At 49.1% G+C, this 25,951-nt stretch overlaps 1 protein-coding gene across 1 annotated transcript; it reads right to left on the reverse strand.

Annotated features, from left to right (window-relative positions):
- Nucleotide 1: 1 nt before the first annotated feature.
- LOC306783434 (uncharacterized protein) lies at nt 2-25,553 on the reverse strand. The gene is made up of 28 exons (XM_079277075.1): nt 25,476-25,553; nt 24,807-24,977; nt 23,589-23,726; nt 23,414-23,470; nt 22,721-22,791; nt 22,348-22,513; nt 22,146-22,252; nt 19,623-19,985; nt 19,353-19,464; nt 19,154-19,285; nt 18,267-18,415; nt 18,065-18,193; nt 17,913-17,991; nt 17,753-17,830; nt 17,461-17,607; nt 14,858-14,967; nt 14,630-14,771; nt 14,359-14,552; nt 14,168-14,274; nt 6,532-10,112; nt 6,349-6,444; nt 5,007-5,453; nt 4,834-4,920; nt 2,217-2,369; nt 1,987-2,136; nt 905-961; nt 675-737; nt 2-585 (listed from the first exon to the last, which is right to left on the reverse strand). The coding sequence occupies exons 2-28, from the start codon at nt 24,945-24,947 to the stop codon at nt 358-360; spliced, it is 7,284 nt and encodes a 2,427-aa protein (XP_079133201.1). The 5' UTR covers nt 24,948-24,977; nt 25,476-25,553; the 3' UTR covers nt 2-357.
- Between the last annotated feature and the right edge of the window lie 398 nt (nt 25,554-25,951).

Genomic DNA, 25,951 nt, shown 5'->3' on the forward strand with positions numbered 1-25,951 from the left:
CATATGAAACACACACAGCTGACCTCTGACCTACACATGAGCCGGACTGGAGGATTATGGGAAACGTAGTGTGTCAAAACAATAGAAATACAACACAGTAACTCACTCATTGACCTTTAAACTGGCTCATAACTTTAATCTTTTTAATAACTGATCGTTTGTTATGACTTTTAAAAAGTTTGTAAACTCAAATGAGGCGTGAGGCGTTCAGGGTCCCTCTGGACAAACGTTCCTGCTGGAGGTACTTTGTATAAAACTACAGTATCAAAATGTATTATTTATATATTCTGTGAATCTCAGTTCTGTACATTTGGTCCGGAGAAACACTGAAGACTCATTGTTTTTAGGATTCAGGCGTTACGATTGGCTGAGGGACAACCTAAGCTCCTCCTCCCTCAGGCTGCGGTCCAATCGCTGCGTCTCAGACTCCAGGACGGACGGGATTGGACGGCGCGCGACCTCGGCCAGCGAATCAGTGAGGTCGTGTCTCAGAGAGATCAGCCATTGGCTGTTCCTGGAGGACTGCTGGATAAACTCCGCCCTCTGCTGCTGGTCGGCGGCCAATGAGAGATGGAGCTGAGTCACCTGAGAGGGAGGAGACACGGTGACATCATCAGCACCCACCTGACCAAAAAAAACAAACGCCTGACACTCTTCTTCTGTGGTGCTCTCACCTGGTCCTCCAGCTCCCTCACTCTGCTCCTCAGACGCTCTTCTTCTGTAGTGTCTGCAGACTCCTGAACAAACAGCACATCATTTCATGTCCGTCCACGTGTGTGTACCCGTCTCACTGTGTGTCTCAGTGAGTGTGTACCTGTCTCACTGTGTGTCTCAGTGAGTGTGTACCTGTCTCACCAATGGGAATGTGTACCTGTCTCAGTCTGTCCGTCTGTCCGTCCCTCACCTGAGATCTGCTGCTGTCATTCAGCTGCTGTCTGAACCGCCAACGCTCCGCCTCCACCTGAAACACACAAACACGCAGTCTCAGAGTGTGTACCCGTCTCACTGTGTGTCTCAGCGAGTGTGTACCTGTCTCACTGTGTGTCTCAGTGAGTGTGTACCCGTCTCAGAGTGTGTACCCGTCTCACTGTGTGTCTCAGCGAGTGTGTACCTGTCTCACTGTGTGTCTCAGTGAGTGTGTACCCGTCTCAGAGTGTGTACCCGTCTCAGAGTGTGTCTCAGTGAGTGTGTACCTGTCTCACTGTGTGTCTCAGTGAGTGTGTACCCGTCTCACTGTGTGTCTCAGTGAGTGTGTACCCGTCTCAGAGTGTGTACCCGTCTCAGAGTGTGTCTCAGTGAGTGTGTACCCGTCTCACTGTGTGTCTCAGTGAGTGTGTACCCGTCTCACTGTGTGTCTCAGTGAGTGTGTACCCGTCTCACTGTGTGTCTCAGTGAGTGTGTACCCGTCTCACTGTGTGTCTCAGTGAGTGTGTACCCGTCTCACTGTGTGTCTCATTGAGTGTGTACCCGTCTCACTGTGTGTCTCAGTGAGTGTGTACCCGTCTCACTGTGTGTCTCAGTGAGTGTGTACCCGTCTCACTGTGTCTCAGTGAGTGTGTACCCGTCTCACTGTGTGTCTCAGTGAGTGTGTACCTGTCTCAGTGTGTCTCAGTGAGTGTGTACCCGTCTCACTGTGTCTCAGTGAGTGTGTACCCGTCTCACTGTGTGTCTCAGTGAGTGTGTACCCGTCTCAGTGTGTCTCAGTGAGTGTGTACCCGTCTCACTGTGTCTCAGTGAGTGTGTACCCGTCTCACTGTGTGTCTCAGTGAGTGTGTACCCGTCTCAGTGTGTCTCAGTGAGTGTGTACCCGTCTCACTGTGTCTCAGTGAGTGTGTACCCGTCTCACTGTGTGTCTCAGTGAGTGTGTACCCGTCTCAGTGTGTCTCAGTGAGTGTGTACCCGTCTCACTGTGTCTCAGTGAGTGTGTACCTGTCTCACTGTGTGTCTCAGTGAGTGTGTACCTGTCTCACAAATGGGAATGTGTACCTGTCTCAGAGTATCTCTCAGTGAGTGTCTGTCTTTCTTCAGTCTGTCTCTCTGATGTTCCAGATGAGCGTTCTTCTCGTTGAGTCTTTTCTGGTCCAGCTCTAGTTGAGCCACCAGCGTCTGAAGGACCACCAGTCTGTCCTCCACATCCTGCTGAGACACACAGTCAACTTTATATTCACAGTCAAACCAAACTGACAAACGAACCGGCCAATCAGAGACTCACTGACCTTGTCTGTGTTAGGCCCCGCCCCCAGGCTCTGCTCCCATTGGTGGGCTCTCTCCCTGTAGCCAATCATAGCTGCCTCTGTTCGCTCCAGAGCCAATCGGACACGATCCCTGTCTTTCTCCAGCTCATCTGTCCTCTGAGTCAGAGAGTACACCTTCACAACAACAACAACAGAGTCAGAGAGTACACCTTCACAACAACAACAGTCACAGAGTACACCTTCACAACAACAACAACAGAGTACACCTTCACAACAACAACAGAGTACACCTTCACAACAACAACAGAGTACACCTTCACAACACCAGAGTCACAGAGTACACCTTCACAACAACAGAGTCACAGAGTACACCTTCACAACAACAGAGTCACAGAGTACACCTTCACAACAACAACAGAGTCACAGAGTACACCTTCACAACAACAACAGAGTCACAGAGTACACCTTCACAACAACAAGAACATAGTCACAGAGTACACCTTCACAACAACAGAGTACACCTTCACAACAACAGAGTCACAGAGTACACCTTCACAACAACAAGAACATAGTCACAGAGTACACCTTCACAACAACAGAGTACACCTTCACAACAACAGAGTCACAGAGTACACCTTCACAACAACAACAGAGTCACAGAGTACACCTTCACAACAACAGAGTCACAGAGTACACCTTCACAACAACAACAGAGTCACAGAGTACACCTTCACAACAACAGAGTCACAGAGTACACCTTCACAACAACAACAGAGTCACAGAGTACACCTTCACAACAACAGAGTCACAGAGTACACCTTCACAACAACAGAGTACACCTTCACAACAACAACAGAGTACACCTTCACAACACCAGAGTCACAGAGTACACCTTCACAACAACAACAGAGTCACAGAGTACACCTTCACAACAACAGAGTACACCTTCACAACAACAGAGTCACAGAGTACACCTTCACAACAACAACAGAGTCACAGAATACACCTTCACAACAACAACAGAGTACACCTTCACAACACCAACAGAGTCACAGAGTACACCTTCACAACAACACCAACAGAGTCAAAGAGTACACCTTCACAACAACAACAGAGTCAGAGTACACCTTCACAACAACAACAGAGTACACCTTCACAACAACACCAACAGAGTCAAAGAGTACACCTTCACAACAACAACAGAGTCAGAGTACACCTTCACAACAACAACAGAGTACACCTTCACAACAACACCAACAGAGTCAAAGAGTACACCTTCACAACAACAAGAGTCAGAGTACACCTTCACAACACCAACAACAGAGTCACAGAATACACCTTCACAACACCAACAGAGTCACAGAGTACACCTTCACAACAACAAACGAGTCACAGAGTACACCTTCACAACAACAACAGAGTCACAGAGTACACCTTCACAACAACAGAGTACACCTTCACGACACCAACAGAGTCAAAGAGTACACCGTCACAACACCAACAGTCAAAGAGTACACCGTCACAACACCAACAGAGTCAAAGAGTACACCTTCACAACAACAGAGTACACCTTCACAACACCAACAGAGTCACAGAGTACACCTTCACAACAACACCAACAGAGTCAAAGAGTACACCTTCACAACAACAACAGAGTCAGAGTACACCTTCACAACAACAACAGAGTACACCTTCACAACAACAAGAGTCAGAGTACACCTTCACAACACCAACAACAGAGTCACAGAGTACACCTTCACAACACCAACAGAGTCAGAGTACACCTTCACAACACCAACAGAGTCAAAGAGTACACCGTCACAACACCAACAGAGTCACAGAGTACACCTTCACAACAACAAACGAGTCACAGAGTACACCTTCACAACAACAACAGAGTCACAGAGTACACCTTCACAACAACAGAGTACACCTTCACAACATCAACAGAGTCAAAGAGTACACCTTCACGACACCAACAGAGTCAAAGAGTACACCGTCACAACACCAACAGTCAAAGAGTACACCGTCACAACACCAACAGAGTCAAAGAGTACACCTTCACAACAACAGAGTACACCTTCACAACACCAACAGTCACAGAGTACACCTTCACGACACCAACAGAGCCACAGAGTACACCTTCACAACACCAACAGTCACAGAGTACACCTTCACAACACCAACAGAGTCACAGAGTACACCTTCACAACACCAACAGAGTCACAGAGTACACCTTCACAACAACAGAGTCACAGAGTACACCATCACAACACCAGTCACAGAGTACACCTACCTACACAACATCAGAGTCACAGAGTACACCTTCACAACACCAACAGTCACAGAGTACACCTTCACAACACCAACAGAGTCACAGAGTACACCGTCACAACAACAACAGAGTCACAGAGTACACCATCACAACAACTTCAACCAACATTAGGCTAAGGTGTCAGCGAATGGGGATCCAGTTAATAAACAATAACTAACATCAACAACAACAATCAACATCATCATCATCATAGTCCTACAGTAACAGAGTATTTGAACAGTGGGGTATTAGTACTCTAACAGAAGTAAAGGGTCTGAATATTTGCTGTGAGGAATTCGTTAAATCACTTGTTAAATGTTTTACCTCAGCTTCTCGTTGCCTCAGCAGCCTCCTCATCTCTTCCTCCTCCTGTTGCAGTGAGGAGGAGATCTGCTCCTCCTCCTCTTGCTCCTCAGGAAACAATACAAATTTGAATGTGATGACTTTTTGTCCTCTTTCCATCAAGAGTTTAAAAAACTTTCTAGAAGACACCTTACCTCTCCTCCTCCTTTCTCCATGTTTGTCTCTTGGTCTCTCTTTCTTCTCCTGCCTCCATCCATCTCCTGTCTCTGAGTTTTCTGCTCCTCCATCACGGCTCTGACCTGGCTCTCCTCCACCTCCTTCCTCGCTTCCTCCACCCCCGACCTCCACTCCTTCTCTCTCTCCCTCAGCCTCTGGATTTCTCTCGACAGAGCTTTCAGCTTCACTTCCTGCTCCTCCTCCACCTCTTCCACTCTGTTCTTCCACCTCTCCTCTGCCTTCTCCTTCGCCCGTTGTGCCTCCTCCAGCTCCTCCATCATCTCTCTCCTCCTCCTCTCCAGGGCCTTGGCTCTTGCTCTCAGTTTATCCACCTCTCCTCTCTCCATCTCCTCTTCCTGCTCTCTGAACCTCTCCACCTCCTCCTTCAGGGTGCTCCTCAGACGCTCCTCCTCCATGTGGCTCTCCTGAATGATTAATGTTTGAAGAAAAACTTTAACATTCAGTTTCTTTTTGTTCAGTACAGAGCAAAAGGCTGGTGTGTTAGCTTAGCTTAGCATAAAGACTGGAAATGAAGGTAAACTGCTGGCCTGGCTCATATCCCCCCCATCAGCTCTTATAAAGCCATTATGTTGTTGCAACACGGTCAGTACATTTACTACAGTACTCTACTGAAGTACAACTTTGAGGTACCGGTACTTGTACTTTACTTCAGTAATTTCATTTCCTGATACTGTATATTTTTGCTCCACTATATCTCAGAGGAAAATATTGTAGTTTTTACTGCATGACAAATATCTGATATATCTCGTTCCTCTTCTTCAGATTCACAATATAGATACAAAACATTCAACGAACAAATGATTGTGAGGGACAAAACGAGAGTCCACATCCAGGACACCAAGGACACCCAGGAGATCAAGGATGCCCTGGACAGCCTGAGCACCCTGGACACCAAGGACATCAAGGACACCCTGGACATCAAGGACACCCTGGACACCCAGGACACCCTGGACACCAAGGACATCAAGGACATCAAGGACACCCTGGACACCAAGGACATACAGGACACCAGGGACACCAAGGACACCCTGGACACCAGGGACACCCTGGACATCAAGGACACAAAGGACAACCTGGACACCAAGGACATCCTGGACATCAAGGACACAAAGGACAACCTGGACACCAAGGACATCCAGGACAACAAGGACACCAGGGACACCCTATGAACATCCAGGACACTCTCGACACCTTATAGACACCCTATGGACACCTCTGGTAACTATAGTGAGTTTGAGTGTATGTGAAGTATTTAATTTATTGAAGTACTAATACTGAGACCAGCAGGAGGTGCTGTACCTGCAGGTGGAGTTTCAGCTTGGTCACCTCCTGCAGAGCGACCCTCAGACTCTCCTTCTCCTCCTTCACTTGCTCTCTGCTGTGACTCCCTGACACCTGAAGCACAAAGACAATTGGTTATGTCAGTTTATACAGTAGTACACACACACACACACACACACACACACACACGTTTATATTTACCTGACTCGGCAGGGAGCTCAGGTTCACCTCCATGATCTGGTGGACTTCTTTCAGCTCCTCCTGGGCTTCCTGCCTCCTCTTCTGCACCTCCTCTCTGAGAGCAGTCACCTCCTTGTCTGTCCTCATTAACGTCTCCTGTACATGCTCCTTCTCCTTGTGCTCCTTCTGCACCTCCTCTCTGAGAGCAGTCACCTCCTTGTCTGTCCTCATTAACATCTCTTGTACATGCTCCTTCTCCTTGTGCTCCTTCTGCACCTCCTCTCTGAGAGCAGTCACCTCCTTGTCTGTCCTCATTAACGTCTCTTGTACATGCTCCTTCTCCTTGTGCTCCTTCTGCACCTCCTCTCTGAGAGCAGTCACCTCCTTGTCTGTCCTCATTAACGTCTCCTGTACATGCTCCTTCTCCTTGTGCTCCTTCTGCACCTCCTCTCTGAGAGCAGTCACCTCCTTGTCTGTCCTCATTAACGTCTCCTGTACATGCTCCTTCTCCTTGTGCTCCTTCTGCACCTCCTCTCTGAGAGCAGTCACCTCCTTGTCTGTCCTCATTAACGTCTCTTGTACATGCTCCTTCTCCTTGTGCTCCTTCTGCACCTCCTCTCTGAGAGCAGTCACCTCCTTGTCTGTCCTCATTAACGTCTCTTGTACATGCTCCTTCTCCTTGTGCTCCTTCTGCACCTCCTCTCTGAGAGCAGTCACCTCCTTGTCTGTCCTCATTAACGTCTCCTGTACATGCTCCTTCTCCTTGTGCTCCTTCTGCACCTCCTCTCTGAGAGCAGTCACCTCCTTGTCTGTCCTCATTAACGTCTCCTGTACATGCTCCTTCTCCTTGTGCTCCTTCTGCACCTCCTCTCTGAGAGCAGTCACCTCCTTGTCTGTCCTCATTAACGTCTCCTGTACATGCTCCTTCTCCTTGTGCTCCTTCTGCACCTCCTCTCTGAGAGCAGTCACCTCCTTGTCTGTCCTCATTAACGTATCTTGTACATGCTCCTTCTCCTTGTGCTCCTTCTGCACCTCCTCTCTGAGAGCAGTCACCTCCTTGTCTCTCCTCATTAACGTCTCCTGTACATGCTCCTTCTCCTTGTGCTCCTTCTGCACCTCCTCTCTGAGAGCAGTCACCTCCTTGTCTGTCCTCATTAACGTCTCCTGTACATGCTCCTTCTCCTTGTGCTCCTTCTGCACCTCCTCTCTGAGAGCAGTCACCTCCTTGTCTGTCCTCATTAACGTCTCCTGTACATGCTCCTTCTCCTTGTGCTCCTTCTGCACCTCCTCTCTGAGAGCAGTCACCTCCTTGTCTGTCCTCATTAACGTCTCCTGTACATGCTCCTTCTCCTTGTGCTCCTTCTGCACCTCCTCTCTGAGAGCAGTCACCTCCTTGTCTGTCCTCATTAACGTCTCCTGTACATGCTCCTTCTCCTTGTGCTCCTTCTGCACCTCCTCTCTGAGAGCAGTCACCTCCTTGTCTGTCCTCATTAACATCTCCTGTACATGCTCCTTCTCCTTGTGCTCCTTCTGCACCTCCTCTCTGAGAGCAGTCACCTCCTTGTCTGTCCTCATTAACGTCTCCTGTACATGCTCCTTCTCCTTGTGCTCCTTCTGCACCTCCTCTCTGAGTGATGTAATTTCTTCTCTTCTCTTCATCAGGTCCTCCTGCGCATCCGTCTTCTCCTTTTGTACCTCCTGTGTTAGACCTACCACCTCCTTTTCAGCCCTCCTCATCTCCTCCTGGGCCTTCTCCCACCTCCTTTGCTCACTCTGTACTGCCTCATTGAGGGCGGTCATCTCCTCCTGGATCTCCCTTTTCTTCCTCTCTTCCCTCTGCACCTCCTGTCTGAGAGCTTTCACCTCCTTCTCGCTCCTCCACAGTTCCACTGACAGTCCTGCCTTCTCCTCCTCCAGATCTCTCGTTCTGGACTTCCCTTCTTCCTCCAACAGGAGGTGCTGACTTCTCTCAGCTTCCACCAGTCTCCCTCGCTCCTCTTTCTCCTCTCTCAGTTCATCGTCAAGCTTTCTCTTCTCCTTCTCTCTCCTCCTCAGAGCCTCCCTTGTCTCCTGCACCTCCCTCTCCATCTCCTCTAATCTGTCATCCATCCTCTTCCTCTCCTCCCTTGCTCTCCTCAATGCCTCCCTCTCTTCCTCCCGCTCCTCCTCCACCTCTCTCACTTTCTCCTCCAGCCTCCTCTTCCCCTCCTCCATCTCTATCAGCTTGTTGTCCAGCCTTCTCCTCCTCTCCACCTCTAGTCTCCTCAGCGCCTCCCTCTCTCTCCCATCCTCCTCCTCCCTCTCCTCCAGCATTGCTCTCAGGTACTGCACCTCCTCCTCCCGCTCCTTCAGGACGTGGTTGAACTTTGCCACCTCCCTCGAGCTCCGCTCAGCCTTCTCCCTCCACTCCTTTACCTCCTCCTCCAGCCTGTCGCAGGCCTCCTCCCTCTCTATGGCTCTCCTTCTTGCTCCCTCCCTTTCGGCCCGGGCTGCCTGCACCTCCCTGGCCTGGGAGGAGACTGTGACATCTTTTTCTCCTCCCTCCCTCCTCTCTTTCTCCAGGAGCAGCCGGGTTTCTTTGAGCAGCGCCTCCAGCTGCTCCTCCCTCCCGGCTTTCTGCTTCAGTTTGTTGTTCACCTCCCGATGCTCCCTTTCTCCCTCCTCCTTCTGCTCCTCTGCCAACTTCACCTGCCTCTTCAGCTCCTCCACCTCCTTCTCCCGCTCCCTCACGGCGCTCATCTGTCGCTCCAGGCTGCGCTCCCTCTGCTGCACCTCCTCCTTCATCTCCTCACATTCCTCCTTGGCCACGATCAGCCTCACCCTCAGCAGCTCCACCTCCCCCACCTCCTCCCTCAGCCTCTCCACCTCCTCCTTTGCTCTCCTCGCTTCCCCCCTGAGTCGGTCCACCTCCTCCTCTCTTCTCCTCCTCTCCCCCTCGTCTTGCAGTCTCTCCTTCTCTCTCCTCTCCTCTAGCTCGGAGGTTTCTTTTCTCAGTCTGTTAAGCCCCTCCTCTAGCTCCTCCACCCTCCATCTTTTCACCTCCTCTGCTTCACCCCTCAATTGCTCCATCTCCTCCTCCCTCTCCTCCTTTCTTTCTAGTCTCTCCATTCGGTCGCAGAGCGCCTCCATCTCCTCCTCCCTTTTCACCACCTCCTCTCTCAGCCTGACCTCCGTCCTCTTCGCCTCCTCCTCCAGTCTCTCCTCTTCCTCCTCCTGCTGCTGAAGTCTCTCCATCATGTGGCTGATACGCGCCTCCCTCTTCGTCACCTCCTCCCTCATCCTCTCTACCTCCTTCTGTCTCTCCTGCTCCTCCTCCATCAGTCCCTCTATTCGCCTCCTCAGCACCTCCACCTCCCCGTCCCTTGTCCCCAGCTCTTCGCTCAGAGCCTCCCTCTCTCTCTGCCAGACCTCCGTCTCCTCCTTCTCTTCCCTTCTCCTCCTCCTCCTCAGGTCTTCCACCTCCTTTGTCAGCCTCTCAGTATCCTCCGTCAGTGCCTCCTTATCATCTTCACTCCTCTTCCTCTCCTCTTCACTCCTCTTCCTCTCCTCTTCTCTCCTGGTTGTTGTTCTCTTCAGTTCTTCTCGTAGACACTCGATCTCCCCTTCAGAATAAAAGCATGATAAAACTGCTGTTAAACACAAATACAATACTACTGATACTACTACTATAAATACTACAGATACTACTACTACTATAAATTAGGGCTGCACACAATTAATCTAATTTTAATCGCGATCACGATTTTGGCTGCCACGATTAAATGAGCATGATCGTCTGCGATAGTGACGTTTAAAATGCGTGCTCTGCTACATATCAAATCAAGCGCTTCCTCAACTAACAGTCAGCGACCACCAGGGGGCGAACGAGATGGGAGGTGTCATGCGCGCACCCTGCAGACTCCGCTATTAGTAGAAGAAGAGAGACGGACAACAGAACAGACGGCCACGGGTGTCGTGTGAAAGCTCAATCAAATGTCAGGAGCAGAAGGGGAGGAGCAGAAGGGGAGGAGCAGAAGGGGAGGAGCTAGCCCTCGAAAAGGATCATCGTTCGTTGTCTGGAAGAGTTTTGGATTTCGGGCAAGTGATGTTAAACAAGAACAAATGATATGCAGAGTGCGTTAGAGTTGTGTCTGCGCTGCATAGCGATGCAGAGACGTACATTAGCTGGAATGTAGCACAACATGGAAGTGAAAGCAGTGCTCTGTTGATTTAATGTTGGGTAAAAAGTGTTGATACTATTTTATTTATATTTTCCTTCTATGAGATGCACTGTGATGTGATCAGGACCAGGCTGATGCAAAGAGTTGTACATTAGCCTGAATGTAGCACAGCAATGGAAGTGGAAGCAGTGTTCTTGTTCATTTAAACGTGAAAGTGCAATAAAAAGATGTTGTCCCTAAAATGAATGAATAATCGTGATAAATTATCGCGATCGCAATATTGATCAAAATAATCGCGATTATGATTTTGGCCATAATCGTGCAGCCCTACAGTCTACCTTAAATGACACAAACGAATGAGAGACAATAGTTTGATTCAGAGAATAAACATTTATAAATATACTCTGGTTGACAGGCGTTCATAACACGGACACATCCATAAGAGCTTTGGTAGGTAGCAGCATCCAGCTCGTGCACATGTTGCTTTCCCTTATGTGCACATCTTTCATTGAACCCTGTTGCTGTATGTCTTCATATTAACTTCCACTGTTACTGTACAGCTGTTAGAATTGTGGCCTATCTTCTATTTGCAATTAATATGCATTCAATCCAGTTCAATTATTTAAATGAAAATGATAATCTACTCTGTCTGAGGTAGTTTATCAAGAGTAAAATAATATCTGTGATCTATACACACCTCTGCATTACAACCTGCTGAAATGAAGGTACAGGAACCTTAACCCTCATTACTTCAGGGTTCTGAGAGCAGCGTGGGCCTGTTGGTCCACTGGCTGTGATCATCACAGTGAACAGTGTGATGAGGACACGTGAGCCCTTGTTGCTGTTCATCTCCTTGGAGCAGAGGCTGCATTCAGCATACCCTGAACATCAATGTGTTAAAACACTGTGACAGCAGGAAGCTCACGTCTGTTTAGACCTCCACCTTTATCCAGGCCCAGCGCCACCTTTATCCAAGGCCCAGCTCCACCTTTATCCAAGGCCCAGCGCCACCTTTATCCAAGGCCCAGCGCCACCTTTATCCAAGGCCCAGCTCCACCTTTATCCAAGGCCCAGCGCCACCTTTATCCAGGCCCAGCGCCACCTTTATCCAAGGCCCAGCGCCACCTTTATCCAAGGCCCAGCGCCACCTTTATCCAAGGCCCAGCTCCACCTTTATCCAAGGCCCAGCGCCACCTTTATCCAAGGCCCAGCGCCACCTTTATCCAAGGCCCAGCGCCACCTTTATCCAAGGCCCAGCGCCACCTTTATCCAAGGCCCAGCTCCACCTTTATCCAAGGCCCAGCTCCACCTTTATCCAAGGCCCAGCGCCACCTTTATCCAAGGCCCAGCGCCACCTTTATCCAAGGCCCAGCGCCACCTTTATCCAAGGCCCAGCTCCACCTTTATCCAAGGCCCAGCTCCACCTTTATCCAAGGCCCAGCGCCACCTTTATCCAAGGCCCAGCGCCACCTTTATCCAAGGCCCAGCGCCACCTTTATCCAAGGCCCAGCGCCACCTTTATCCAGGCCCAGCGCCACCTTTATCCAAGGCCCAGCGCCACCTTTATCCAGGCCCAGCGCCACCTTTATCCAGGCCCAGCTCCACCTTTATCCAAGGCCCAGCTCCACCTTTATCCAAGGCCCAGCGCCACCTTTATCCAAGGCTCAGCGCCACCTTTATCCAAGGCCCAGCGCCACCTTTATCCAAGGCCCAGCGCCACCTTTATCCAAGGCCCAGCGCCACCTTTATCCAAGGCCCAGCTCCACCTTTATCCAAGGCCCAGCTCCACCTTTATCCAAGGCCCAGCGCCACCTTTATCCAAGGCCCAGCTCCACCTTTATCCAAGGCCCAGCGCCACCTTTATCCAAGGCCCAGCGCCACCTTTATCCAAGGCCCAGCGCCACCTTTATCCAAGGCCCAGCTCCACCTTTATCCAAGGCCCAGCGCCACCTTTATCCAAGGCCCAGCGCCACCTTTATCCAAGGCCCAGCGCCACCTTTATCCAGGCCCAGCGCCACCTTTATCCAAGGCCCAGCGCCACCTTTATCCAGGCCCAGCTCCACCTTTATCCAGGCCCAGCGCCACCTTTATCCAGGCCCAGCGCCACCTGTATCCAGGCCCAGCTCCACCTTTATCCAGGCCCAGCTCCACCTTTATCCAAGGCCCAGCTCCACCTGTATCCAGGCCCACCTCCACCTGTATCCAGGCCCAGCTCCACCTGTATCCAGGCCCACCTCCACCTGTATCCAGGCCCACCTCCACCTGTATCCAGGCCCACCTCCACCTTTATCCAGGCCCACCTCCACCTGTATCCAGGCCCAGCTCCACCTGTATCCAGGCCCAGCTCCACCTGTATCCAGGCCCAGCTCCACCTTTATCCAAGGCCCACCTCCACCTTTATCCAAGGCCCAGCTCCACCTGTATCCAGGCCCAGCTCCACCTTTATCCAGGCCCAGCTCCACCTTTATCCAGGCCCAGCTCCACCTTTATCCAGGCCCAGCTCCACCTTTATCCAGGCCCAGCTCCACCTTTATCCAGGCCCAGCTCCACTCACATCTCATCCTGCATTGAGCTGCGCTACAGACAGCCTCCTCTCCCTGAAGCTCTCTGACCTCATCATCTCTTCAGTATCTGGGCCTCATGTTTCGTGGTCATGAAAGTTATTCTGACCATGAAATCATCTCATTCTACTTTGAGTTAAAACAAACAACCTGCCAGCAGATGCGCCGGTGTTCCGGTTTAACGTTAACGAGTGACCGCGTGAACTGAACCAGAACACGGGGGGGGGGGGGGGGGGGGGGGGCTGCATGTTTCATCACGTTACATTTTTTCCTTCTAAATCGTGACAATGACGAACATTAACAGTCGACAAAGTTCCGCATGCAGCGGACGTTAACTTAACCCAGCAAGTCTGAACGGTAACGGAACATAACGGAACTCAAACTGTAACGGAGGGAAATGAAGACGCTGTACACATCTGAACGCTGATTGGCCGAGACTCCACACGTCAAAGATGTTCTGTTGAGAAGATCACCACATCACATTTTCTCCTCGTCTCACTCCAGTCTGAGAAACGCCGGCTGACCACTCAGCGTAAATGAACGACATGAAAATATGAATATTACACATTTCCATGACTTTTCCAAAACTTTTGGGATTTTATTTTTTTCAAGCACTTTTCCAGGCCTGGAAATAACCATTTTAAAATTCCATGACTTTGCCAGGTTTTCCATGACCGTACGAACCCTGACTACTACTATAAATACTACTGATACTACTCGCATGTACTGCTTCCCTTTGCTGCTCGTCTGCTGTCTGATTGTGCGGTCAGGCTGATCTGATATCAGCTCTTTGGCCTGAAGGTTCTCCTCAAAGCGCTCCTCTCAAACGGGTCTTGGGGGAGGATGGCGAGGAATCGCTTCTGGTTGAAACCGGTTCAACCGGAATCGAGGAAATGACAAATAAGAGACTTGAGATGAAGGTGAAGATGGACTCACCCTGTAGAGCCTCTTTGACCTGCTGCACGGTGCTGATGTGAGTGATCAGCTGACTTCTGTTTACCTCAGACTGTGAGAGCTGCTGCTGGAGAGACACTGACACACACCTGGAGAGAGAGAGTACAAGTACACACTATATATATATATATATACACACACACACACACACACACACGTGTAATGTTCAGTACCTGAGCTCCTCCAGCTCCTCCTCCAGCTGCTCCCTATCTCTCTGCAGACGCTTCTGCTCCTCCTGCTGCCTCGTGCTCTCCCTCTGCTGCTCCTCCTGCTGCTGGTCTCTCCTCCTCACCTCCTCCTCCTCCTGTCTCAGCTGCTGCTGCGCCTCCTTCAGCTCCACACACACTGAGGCATGCTGGGAGAACAGCTGAGGACCACACACACACCCATGATGCATCAGCCAGGTGTAGCGCTGTCACATGACTGTCACCTCCTCCTCCTTACCTCCTCCAGCTGAGCTCCCTCCCCCCCTCTCTCCTCCATCAGGGAGACCAGCTGTCTCTCCTTCTCCTCCAGAGTTCTCTCCATCTCTCTCTCTCCTTCTCTGAGTTGATGGAGGACATCGACCTCCTCCCCCCTCAGAGCTCTGGACAACACCAGAGATCAATGTTATCAATATATATTGTTCATATTTACAATCCAGATCCAATGTTTAAATGTAAACAAACTCACCTGAGCTGGCTGGAGTCCAGGTTCAGGGTTCTCACCTCTCTCTGCAGACAGGTGACCTCTGACCTCACTGTCTGCAGCTGTGATTGGCTGTCAGACAGCTCACACTCCAGCTGAAAACACACAGGTGAAGACAGGCGAAGACAGGTGAGGACAGGTGAAGACAGGTGAGGACAGGTGACGACAGGTGAAGACAGGTGAGGACAGGTGAAGAGAGTTGAGGACAGGTGAAGACAGGTGAGGACAGGTGAAGACGGGTGAGGACAGGTATAGACAGGTGAAGAGAGTTGAGGACAGGTGAAGACAGGTGAAGAGAGTTGAGGACAGGTGAAAACAGGTGAAAACGGGTGAAGACGGGTGAGGACGGGTGAGGACCGGTGAGGACGGGTGAGGACCGGTGAGGACCGGTGAGGACAGGTGAAGAGAGTTGAAGACAGGTGAAGAGAGTTGAAGACAGGTGAAGAGAGTTGAAGACAGGTGAAGAGAGTTGAAGACAGGTGAAGAGAGTTGAAGACAGGTGAAGAGAGTTGAAGACAGGTGAAGAGAGTTGAGGACAGGTGAAGAGAGTTGAGGACAGGTGAAGAGAGGTGAGGACAGGTGAAGAGAGTTGAGGACAGGTGAAGAGAGTTGAAGACAGGTGAAGAGAGTTGAGGACAGGTGAAGAGAGTTGAGGACAGGTGAAGAGAGTTGAGGACAGGTGAAGAGAGTTGAAGACAGGTGAAGAGAGTTGAGGACAGGTGAAGAGAGTTGAGGACAGGTGAAGAGAGTTGAGGACAGGTGAAGAGAGTTGAGGACAGGTGAAGAGAGTTGAGGACAGGTGAAGAGAGTTGAGGACAGGTGAAGAGAGTTGAGGACAGGTGAAGAGAGTTGAGGACAGGTGAAGAGAGTTGAGGACAGGTGAAGAGAGTTGAAGACAGGTGAAGAGAGTTGAGGACAGGTGAAGAGAGTTGAGGACAGGTGAAGAGAGTTGAGGACAGGTGAGGAGAGTTGAGGACAGGTGAAGAGAGTTGAGGACAGGTGAAGAGAGTTGAGGACAGGTGAAGAGAGTTGAGGACAGGTGAAGAGAGTTGAGGACAGGTGAGGAGAGTTGAGGACAGGTGAGGAGAGTTGAGTACAGGTGAAGAGAGTTGAGGACAGGTGAGGACAGGTGAGGAGAGTTGAGGACAGGTGAGGACAGGTGAGGACAGGTGAAGAGAGTTGAGGACAGGTGAGGACAGGTGAGGAGAGGTGAGGACAGGTGAGGACAGGTGAGGAGAGTTGAGGACAGGTGAGGAGAGTTGAGGACAGGTGAGGACAGGTGAGGAGAGTTGAGGACAGGTGAGGAGAGTTGAAGACAGGTGAAGACAGGCGAAGACAGGTGAGGACAGGTGAAGACAGGTGAGGACAGGTGACGACAGGTGAAGACAGGTGAGGACAGGTGAAGAGAGTTGAGGACAGGTGAAGACAGGTGAGGACAGGTGAAGACGGGTGAGGACAGGTATAGACAGGTGAAGAGAGTTGAGGACAGGTGAAGACAGGTGAAGAGAGTTGAGGACAGGTGAAAACAGGTGAAAACGGGTGAAGACGGGTGAGGACGGGTGAGGACCGGTGAGGACGGGTGAGGACCGGTGAGGACCGGTGAGGACAGGTGAAGAGAGTTGAAGACAGGTGAAGAGAGTTGAAGACAGGTGAAGAGAGTTGAAGACAGGTGAAGAGAGTTGAAGACAGGTGAAGAGAGTTGAAGACAGGTGAAGAGAGTTGAAGACAGGTGAAGAGAGTTGAAGACAGGTGAAGAGAGTTGAGGACAGGTGAAGAGAGTTGAGGACAGGTGAAGAGAGGTGAGGACAGGTGAAGAGAGTTGAGGACAGGTGAAGAGAGTTGAAGACAGGTGAAGAGAGTTGAGGACAGGTGAAGAGAGTTGAGGACAGGTGAAGAGAGTTGAGGACAGGTGAAGAGAGTTGAAGACAGGTGAAGAGAGTTGAGGACAGGTGAAGAGAGTTGAGGACAGGTGAAGAGAGTTGAGGACAGGTGAAGAGAGTTGAGGACAGGTGAAGAGAGTTGAGGACAGGTGAAGAGAGTTGAGGACAGGTGAAGAGAGTTGAGGACAGGTGAAGAGAGTTGAGGACAGGTGAAGAGAGTTGAGGACAGGTGAAGAGAGTTGAGGACAGGTGAAGAGAGTTGAGGACAGGTGAAGAGAGTTGAGGACAGGTGAGGAGAGTTGAGGACAGGTGAAGAGAGTTGAGGACAGGTGAAGAGAGTTGAGGACAGGTGAAGAGAGTTGAGGACAGGTGAAGAGAGTTGAGGACAGGTGAGGAGAGTTGAGGACAGGTGAGGAGAGTTGAGTACAGGTGAAGAGAGTTGAGGACAGGTGAGGACAGGTGAGGAGAGTTGAGGACAGGTGAGGACAGGTGAGGACAGGTGAAGAGAGTTGAGGACAGGTGAGGACAGGTGAGGAGAGGTGAGGACAGGTGAGGACAGGTGAGGAGAGTTGAGGACAGGTGAGGAGAGTTGAGGACAGGTGAAGAGAGTTGAGGACAGGTGAGGAGAGTTGAGGACAGGTGAAGAGAGTTGAGGACAGGTGAGGAGAGTTGAGGACAGGTGAGGACAGGTGAAGACAGCATCGGTACCTTCAGTAGCCGTTTGTTCAGCTCCTTCTTGTCCAACGCCAAAGACCAGTTCAGGGCGGCCATCTTGTCCAAAGAGTCACGTCCTTCCTCCACCTCCCTCCTCAACACACACTCAGAGGACGAGAGACACAACACTCTGTCTCTGGACTGAAGGGGGAGAGACACGGGGGGAGACACGAGAAGGAGACACAAGGAGGAGACATGTTCATGTGGAGACATCAACACAGATGACCTCTGACCTTCACTGATTGGTTCTAACATGTCCAGGTGAAGACGTCATCATCAGCTGTACCTTCTGCAGAGCGTCTCTGGCATCAGCTGCTTCTTCTTCTGCTCTCTGGGTGTCCAGCTGCTGCCTCTCCAGCGCCCCCTAGAGGAGAGGAGGAGCTGCTGACTTTGTCTCTCTCTCAATGAATGAATGAAGGATGGAGGAGAAGAAGACCAGTGATCACCTTCAGTGAGAAGATCTCCATCCTCTGAAGAGTCTCTGTCTCCGTCAGCTGGAGCTTCTCCATCGCTTCAGCCTCCACTCTGAGACAACCATGAACTGTTTCAGATCAGATATGTCATGAAATATAAACGATATATAGAATATTATTCATACCGTCTGAGTGTTTCTGTCTCCAGCTGTCTGTCTCTCTCCTCCTGTCTGTCTCTCTCCCTCCTCAGAAGCTCCTTCTCTCTCTGCACCTCCTCCAACCGGAGCTGCAGCGAGGACGACGCCTCCCGCTCCCTGTGACACACACACACACCGTTTTATCTATGAACTACTATCTGTGTGTGTGTGTGTGTGTGTGTGTGCGTACCTGCTCAGCAAGTCCACAGTGTGTGTGAGCTCCAGCTGTGTGTGTTGTGAGTGTGTTTGCAGCAGCTGGTTGTCGTCCTCCAGCTGTTTCAGTCGGAGCTGAACAGCTGTTTTCTCCTCACCGAGCCGCCGAAGAGAGAGCTCCGCCCCCTTAGGGGACACACACACACACACACACACAGTGAGGAATTTAAGTTTAAAAACATTTCTAGTATGATTAACAGCACACCTTGAAGAATGTATTAAATGTCACAACATGTTTACTTATAGAAGCTATGATACGTTACAATGTATTTACTTGTAGAGGTCTTAAAAAAGTATAGTCATTGAAGTATTAAACACTGTGAAGAAGTATTCAGTATTGGGGAAAGCGAGGGTCTTCAGGAGGTGACCATGTGGTGATAGAGAGCAGAGACACCGGCATCAGGAATGGAAGGAGGAGTGTGTGTGTGTCAGCGGGGGCTGGAGAGGAGTTGATCAGGCCAATGGGTCAAAGGCCAGGAGGGGCTTATCGGATTTCAGCCAATCACTGAGCTGATACACATTTTCAGAGACACTTTGAAGAAACGAGGGACTGTGAATTGTGGGACATGGTCAGACCTTCTGGGCCATCGAGCAAACACACCAGTTGGCTGGGTGTTCCGGATTGGACCTACATTTCATGGAATTGATGTTTGTTTCGTTATTAATAGTGTGTTCAGTTTGCAACTGTTTAGCTTCTGTAAATATATTTTGATTTGATTATAACCTGCACCAGCTGACTGTCAGAGGACGACACAGCACAGGGGGAGGGCCGGCCTTTCTCTTTGTTCAAAGCCGAACACACACACCAGCTTCACGACGTTGTGACCTCTGACCTGCAGCAGAAGGGGCTTCCTGTGGACTCACCTGTAGTTCCTCGTGTCTCCACTGCAGGGCGCTCTCAGTGTGAGACAGGACAGACAGCAGGGAGGACAGGTCCAGACTGAGGACGCTGTCTGTGGAGACGCTCATGGACCTGCTGCTGCTCAGGACTCTGGACTGGAGACAGAACACACACTAATCTCTGACCTCTCACCTCTGACCTGTGGTGATGTCACTGACTCACCAGTTTGACCACAGCCTGACTGACCGACTGAAGACTCCTCTCTGTGTCCTCGTGTCTCTGCACCTCCTTCTGTCTGTCCTCAGCCTGCAGCGAGCGAGACAGCTCCTCGATGCTGGGAGACAGACAGACTTTATTGATGTGCAGCAGCAACAGTACAGAGCAGGAACGAATGTAAATCAAACAAATAAAGATCATCAATGAAGCAAAATGAACCAGATGTACACAATGAGAGAAATGATAGCATGCTAGCTAGCTCAGTAGCTAACTGACCGTTCTGTCAGCTGGAAAACGTTTGTCTCATGAAGAAGCTTCAACTCTGAAATCTCTCGCTCCTTCTCCTCGCACCTCTCCTCCTCCTTCTCCTGCTCCTCTCTGTGCTCCAGCTCTCCTAAGGAGAAGGTTCCCAATGTGGAGGAGGAGGTGAGAGGAGGTGGAGATGATGAGGAGTCTGGAGGAGGGAGGACCAGGGCGGAGGACAGAGGAGTGAGGTCAGAGGGGAGAAGAGGGGGAGGAGCAGAGGAGAAGGGTTTGATGGGAGGAGCAGTGAGCTTCAGAGAGGACGAGACGGAGTCACAGCTGGACAGGAGAGAGGAGGAGAGACGAGAAAACTCCACCCTCAACTGCAACAGATCCCTACAGACAGAGACAAGGATGGTCAACTTTCATCAGGTAAACATTCATCAGGTTGGTCAACTTTCAAAAGGTTGGTCAACTATTATTAGGTTGGTCAACTTTCATCAGGTTGGTCAACTATTATTAGGTTAGTCAACTTTCATCAGGTTGGTCAACTTTCAAAAGGTTGGTCAACTATTATTAGGTTGGTCAACTTTCATCAGGTTGGTGAACTATGATTAGGTTGGTCAACTATTATTAGGTTGGTCAACTTTCATCAGGTTGGTCAACTTTCAAAAGGTTGGTCAACTATTATTAGGTTAGTCAACTTTCATCAGGTTGGTGAACTATGATTAGGTTGGTCAACTATTATTAGGTTGGTCAACTTTCATCAGGTTGGTGAACTATTATTAGGTTGGTCAACTATCATTAGGTTGGTCAACTTTCAAAAGGTTGGTCAACTATTATTAGGTTGGTCAACTATCATTAGGTTGGTCAACTTTCAAAAGGTTGGTCAACTATTATTAGGTTGGTCAACTATTATTAGGTTGGTCAACTTTCATCAGGTTGGTCAACTATTATTAGGTTAGTCAACTTTCATCAGGTTGGTCAACTTTCAAAAGGTTGGTCAACTATTATTAGGTTAGTCAACTTTCATCAGGTTGGTGAACTATGATTAGGTTGGTCAACTATTATTAGGTTAGTCAACTTTCATCAGGTTGGTGAACTATGATTAGGTTGGTCAACTATTATTAGGTTGGTCAACTTTCATCAGGTTGGTGAACTATGATTAGGTTGGTCAACTATGATTAGGTTGGTCTACTTTCATTAGGTTGGTCAACTTTCATTAGGTTGGTCTACTTTCATTAGGTTGGTCTACTTTCATTAGGTTGGTCTACTTTCATTAGGTTGGTCAACTTTCATTAGGTTGGTCTACTTTCATTAGGTTGGTCAACTTTCATTAGGTTGGTCTACTTTCATTAAGTTGGTCAACTTTCATTAGGTTGGTCTACTTTCATTAGGTTGGTCTACTTTCATTAGGTTGGTCTACTTTCATTAGGTTGGTCTACTTTCATTAGGTTGGTCAACTTTCATTAGGTTGGTCAACTTTCATTAGGTTGGTCTACTTTCATTAGGTTGGTCAACTTTCATTAGGTTGGTCAACTTTCATTAGGTTGGTCAACTTTCATTAGGTTGGTCTACTTTCATTAGGTTGGTCAACTTTCATTAGGTTGGTCTACTTTCATTAGGTTGGTCTACTTTCATTAGGTTGGTCTACTTTCATTAGTTTGGTCTACTTTCATTAGGTTGGTCAACTTTCATTAGGTTGGTCTACTTTCATTAGGTTGGTCAACTTTCATTAGGTTGGTCAACTTTCATTAGGTTGGTCTACTTTCATTAGGTTGGTCTACTTTCATTAGGTTGGTCTACTTTCATTAGGTTGGTCAACTTTCATTAGGTTGGTCAACTTTCATGAGGTTGGTCTACTTTCATTAGGTTGGTCTACTTTCATTAGGTTGGTCTACTTTCAATAGGTTGGTCAACTTTCATCAGGTTGGTCTACTTTCATTAGGTTGGTCTACTTTCATTAGGTTGGTCTACTTTCAATAGGTTGGTCAACTTTCAATAGGTTGGTCAACTTTCATCAGGTTGGTCTACTTTCATCAGGTTGGTCTACTTTCATCAGGTTGGTCTACTTTCATCAGGTTGGTCTACTTTCAATAGGTTGGTCAACTTTCAATAGGTTGGTCAACTTTCATCAGGTTGGTCTACTTTCATCAGGTTGGTCTACTTTCATCAGGTTGGTCTACTTTCATTAGGTTGGTCAACTTTCATTAGGTTGGTCAACTTTCATTAGGTTGGTCTACTTTCATTAGGTTGGTCAACTTTCATTAGGTTGGTCTACTTTCATTAGGTTGGTCAACTTTCATTAGGTTGGTCTACTTTCATTAGGTTGGTCTACTTTCAATAGGTTGGTCAACTTTCATCAGGTTGGTCTACTTTCATTAGGTTGGTCTACTTTCATTAGGTTGGTCTACTTTCAATAGGTTGGTCAACTTTCATCAGGTTGGTCTACTTTCATCAGGTTGGTCTACTTTCATCAGGTTGGTCTACTTTCATCAGGTCGGTCAACTAACATCAGGTCGTGAAGTTCTATGAAGTTGGTCAACTTCGACGTACCTGTCGGCGGCGGTCTTCACGGTGTGACAGTGTCTCCTCAGAGAGACTACAGACCTCCAGACTGAGAGAAGATGATCCTGCTGATGACCAACATGACCTGAGAGACACTGGAGAGAGAGACATACACACGCCATCTCAGTTTTAAGGTGGATCGGTCAGAAAATCCATCTTAAAAATCACAATAAGAGTGAAACCAACCAACCTCTTTCTCTCTCTGCCAATCATCGTCTCTCTGCCCTGCCTCCTCCAAAGCTCTGGTCAAATCAGATGTCACCTTCTGGAGGTCCTCCCTCAGGGCCTGGTTGGCCTGCTCTGATTGGCTGAGCTGCTCCCGGAGAAGAGCGTTTGTGTCAGCCAATCCGAGAGACCTGAAGAGACAAACACGTGAGACTGTAACACACACACACACACACACACACACACACACACACACACACACACACACACACACACACACACACACACACACACACACACACACACACACACACACACACACACACACACACACACACACACACACACACACACACACACACACACACACACACACACACACACACACACACACACACCTGTGTTGTTCCTCCTCCAGCCTGATGAGGGCGCTCTCCAGAGAGTCACTGTGTTCATCCCTGACCCTCCTCTACACAACAAACACAGTACACAACATCTGGAGTACTGCAGTGAGACTACAGTACACAACATCTGGAGTACTACAGTGAGACTACAGTTCACAACATCTGGAGTACTGCAGTGAGACTAGAGTACACAACATCTGGGGTACTGCAGTGAGACTACAGTACACAATATCTGGAGTACTACAGTGAGACTACAGTTCACAACATCTGGAGTACTACAGTGAGACTACAGTACACAACATCTGGAGTACTACAGTGAGACTACAGTACACAACATCTGGAGTACTGCAGTGAGACTACAGTACACAACATCTGGAGTACTGCAGTGAGACTACAGTACTCAACATCTGGAGTACTGCAGTGAGACTACAGTACACAACATCTGGAGTACTGCAGTGAGACTACAGTACACAACATCTGTAGTACAGTGAGCCTACAGTACACAACATCTGGAGTACTGCAGTGAGACTACAGTACACAACATCTGGTACTAGTACTACTCATAGTAGGACTTGTAAAGTACTAGTATCAGTAGTACTAGTGATAAAATAGTAGTGCTAGTAGTAGTATCAGCAGTTTTAGTACTAGTAGTACATAGTACACTAGTAGTACTAGTAGTATTAGTACCTCGGTGCTGACCAGCTGAAGCTCCACTCGTTGACATCGATCTCTGTACTCCAACACCTGCACACAGTCAGAACTCTCAGTACTGTGGTAATACTACTGACTATACTGTGATATCGGTACTGTAGTAATACTGCTGACTATACTGTGATATCTGTACTGTAGTAATACTCCTCACCTTGTTCTGCAGGCGGTGGATCAAGAGAGCCTGTCTGGCCTCTCTCTCTCTCCCCTCCCTCACCCTCCTCTTCCACTCCCTCTGATCACTCTCCAGCCTCAGAGGGAGAGAGAATGAGGGAGACTCTGACTGGTACAGCTGGAGAGAGAGACAGACAGACAGATAGGGAGGGAGGGAGAGACAGACAGACATAGCGATAGGGAGAGAGGGAGAGACAGACAGACATAGCGATAGGGAGAGAGGGAGAGACAGACAGACATAGCGATAGGGAGAGAGGGAGAGACAGACAGACAGAGAGAGAGGGAGAAAGGGAGACAGACATACAGACAGACGCAATGGTTAGGATTTAGTCCAACTCTAGTCCAATACCAGTCCAACCCGATAATCACATGACCTCCCCCCTCTCATTCAGAGCTCTGCTCCTGGACTCTAGCTCCTCCCCCTCTCATTCAGCGCTCTGCTCCTGGACTCTAGCTCCTCCCCCTCTCATTCAGAGGTCTGCTCCTGGACTCTAGCTCCTCCCCCTCATTCAGCGCTCTGCTCCTGGACTCTAGCTCCTCCCCCTCTCATTCAGAGCTCTGCTCCTGGACTCTAGCTCCTCCCCCTCTCATTCAGAGGTCTGCTCCTGGACTCTAGCTCCTCCCCCTCATTCAGCGCTCTGCTCCTGGACTCTAGCTCCTCCCCCTCTCATTCAGAGGTCTGCTCCTGGACTCTAGCTCCTCCCCCTCTCATTCAGAGGTCTACTCCTGGACTCTAGCTCATCCCCCTCTCATTCAGAGCTCTGCTCCCAGACTCTAGCTCCTCCCCCTCCTCACCCTCTCATTCAGAGCTCTGCTCCCGGACTCTAGCTCCTCCCCCTCCTCTAGCTCCTCCCCCTCCCCCCCTCTCATTCAGAGCTCTGCTCCCAGACTCTAGCTCCTCCCCCTCTCATTCAGGGCTCTGCTCCCGGACTCTAGCTCCTCCCCCTCTCATTCAGAGCTCTGCTCCCGGACTCTAGCCCCTCCCCCTCCTCTAGCTCCTCCCCCTCTCATTCAGAGCTCTGCTCCCAGACTCTAGCTCCTCCCCCTCCTCACCTTCTCATTCAGAGCTCTGCTCCCGGACTCTAGCCCCTCCCCCTAGCTCCTCCCCCTCTCATTCAGAGCTCTGCTCCCAGACTCTAGCTCCTCCCCCTCCTCACCCTCTCATTCAGAGCTCTGCTCCCGGACTCTAGCTCCTCACCCTCTCATTCAGAGCTCTGCTCCTGGACTCTTGCTCCTCCCTCTCTGCTCGACTCTCAGCCAGCTCCTCCTGCAGACGACACACCTCCCGCTTAAGCTCCGCCTTCTCCTGCTGCCACCCAATCAGCAGCTCCGACTGCATGCTGACAGGTAGACCTGGTCTTCAGGGATCCTGGTGTAGTGAGACCCACAAGAGTTTATATTTATATGTAACACAGTGTGGTGTTAGTACCTTTACTGTCACATAGTATATTTACAGTGTGGTATTAGTACATTTACTGCAACATAGTATTTTAATAATGGGGTGGTATTAATACTTTTACATATATAAAGTAGTGTACTATGCTATGATGTACTATAATGTACTATGCTGTACTATAACTTCCTGTGTTCCAGTGTAAAGCAGGTGGACAAAATAACAGAAACACCAGTTCCAACTCTCTGAACCAACATTAAATATTAAGTATAAATATTATACTTCACATATGTGTGCTGTGTACTTGTACTGCAGTAGTGGTAGTATTAGCAGGTACTCTGTTGGTGTCCGTATCTAATCAGATTGTATTAATCTGTTAAAGTGCAGAGACAGCCGACTGTACTTAGCCTGTTAGCATGCTAACAGCAGGCAAACAAGACTGTCACCAAAGTGAATTCAAGTGCGTGACGTTACCTGCTGAAGCTGCTGCCCGAGCGTCACTCACAAAAGTGTCGAAAACATTTTTAGAACACTTTAAAAACTACAAACCGCTTCAGTCATCCGGTCTGCACGAGCTGCTGTTTGTTGTTAGCATATTCAAACCAGCGGACGTGACCGTTGACCCCGGAGGAGGTCACGTGACAGGAAACAAGGCGATGACATTTAGACAGCGACCCCTGTTGACCGAAATACATATATATATGTATTTATATATATATATATGTATATATATATTTATATGTATATATATATATATATTTATATATATTTATATATATATATATATATTTATATATATATATAATATAATACAAAAAAGTTGACTTCAAACGTATATTTCAAAAGAATAAGAAAAATGTATGTTGACGTCAACTGTGTAGTTTGAATCGCAAATTAATTATAATAAATAAAATACTAAAATAAATTAAAAACATATTTAGATTGAATGT

Source organism: Melanostigma gelatinosum, assembly GCF_949748355.1.
Source record: "Melanostigma gelatinosum genome assembly, chromosome: 10".
In the NCBI taxonomy this organism is placed as follows: Eukaryota; Metazoa; Chordata; class Actinopteri; order Perciformes; family Zoarcidae; genus Melanostigma; species Melanostigma gelatinosum.